General features: G+C 29.1%; 1 protein-coding gene across 2 annotated transcripts in view; it reads right to left on the reverse strand.

Annotated features, from left to right (window-relative positions):
• LOC118743173 (protein quiver) overlaps positions 1-962 on the reverse strand; it is a 47,824-nt gene extending 46,862 nt beyond the window's left edge. Inside the window, exons 1-2 of one of the 2 annotated variants that reach the window (XM_036475705.1) lie at positions 435-962; positions 134-269 (exon numbers count right to left, since the gene is read on the reverse strand). In XM_036475705.1, coding sequence (XP_036331598.1) covers positions 134-206 — 73 coding nt within the window. In that variant the 5' untranslated portion in view covers positions 207-269; positions 435-962. The remainder of the gene's footprint in view (positions 1-133; positions 270-434) is intronic. The other variant, XM_036475706.1, reaches the window with a different exon arrangement.
• Positions 963-1,583: the final 621 nt, after the last annotated feature.

Raw genomic sequence — 1,583 nt, forward strand, 5'->3', positions numbered from 1 at the left:
ATTTATAGATCAAATGGTGGAAAGTGTTTTTTCAATCATATGCATATATGCATGAGCATGTAAAAATTTATAAAAATAAATATGCATATCTATATAAGTATGTATGTATGATGTCATTGCGCATATAGCTCACCTGTTAACCGCAGCAGCCATTTGTTGTACGTCATGGGTGTTGGGGTGCCCGTTGGCAGTCGCCAGCAACCCATTCTAGACAATATTCTTGTCACTTTTTATAAGTTTGTAATTTGGTGTTTGATGAGTTCTTTGAACTAGAATTTAGGAGAGAGAAAAAGAATGAGAATGTAGAGTGTAGAATGCTAGAATGTTTGCAGAGATGGTTGTGTGGTTATTTTTTATGGGTTTCCAAGAAAAATATTTACATGAGTATTAAAATTTATTTATTTTTTAATTAAAACTAGCCAAAATTTGTTTACCTTTCATCGGCTTTTCTTAATTATTTTCATCTATTCTTTTCAGTCAGACTCAGACGCCTCATTGAAAATCCATCAGCAAAATTAAGTAGTCATAAAAATATGATATCTGTTATTTCCTTTATATGTAGCTCATTTACTCCTGGAACAACTCTCCTTTATTGCCTTCTATCAGCTTTATTGCTTTTACACTGCAACGTTTTTATCACAATCGATACTCATTTTAACAGCACTCGCAAGTCGTTTTATATAATTATTTTAAACATCATTGAATGATTTTAATTTTTAATTATCACCAAATAATTTCAAAAAGTAGCAAAGTGAAAATGTGTATTTTTTATTCAAGCAACTACCGAATACGTTTTTTTCTTTTTGTTTGCAAGAAATTAAACATCCTAATGTCTTTTTCAAAGTAATAGACGGGTATATGTATAGAGTATGTTTAGTTACATATATGTATGTAGATAGTAAGAGCTTGCTTTCAATTGCATTCACTATAGAAAAATCTAGAAAATAGAAATAAGAAAAACATATCAATTAAAGAAGGCATGCTATAGATAGCTAATATATTTGTTTTTAATTTTCAAATTATTTCATAGTGAAACAAAATAAAATTCGCTTAAAAAAAATTGCAAATGAATACAACATAATGATGTTACTGTAAAGAGCTAAGATTAGTTTAGCAAGCATATGTGACTGTAAAATATTTATTTAATTGGATTTAATTAAAAATGTAAAATGTGTGTGCTTTTTTAAAAACCACTGTAAATGCCGTAGATTTGACGAAAAATATAAAAAGGTGAATTCTACGTTCAACAATGGGAAATTTTCGAGTGATTTCGTACACAAATTGCTAGAAGAGCCTCTTTTTCGCCGAATTGAATATTTTTTTTAAATATTTTTTTTATGCCCGTATTAAAAAAAAAACTTGTATTTTTTATCGGCATATGAGGAAAGTCAAAAAATGTTTTTTCGTTATAATTTCCGCCATATTGGATTGGATATTTTGAATCTCACTATTCTATCAGTAATTAATTTAGATTTTTTGAGTCTCTATAGAGGAATCTGAAGTTTGAACCCTGTGCGACACGCCTTAACCGACTCCAATCGGGACAAAAATTTATATGTGATATCTTCGACTATAGTAGCATC

The sequence above is a fragment of the Rhagoletis pomonella genome, unplaced genomic scaffold (genome assembly GCF_013731165.1).
Source record: "Rhagoletis pomonella isolate Grant_MI unplaced genomic scaffold, Rhpom_1.0 Rhpom_scaffold_00007, whole genome shotgun sequence".
NCBI classification, from domain to species: domain Eukaryota; kingdom Metazoa; phylum Arthropoda; class Insecta; order Diptera; family Tephritidae; genus Rhagoletis; species Rhagoletis pomonella.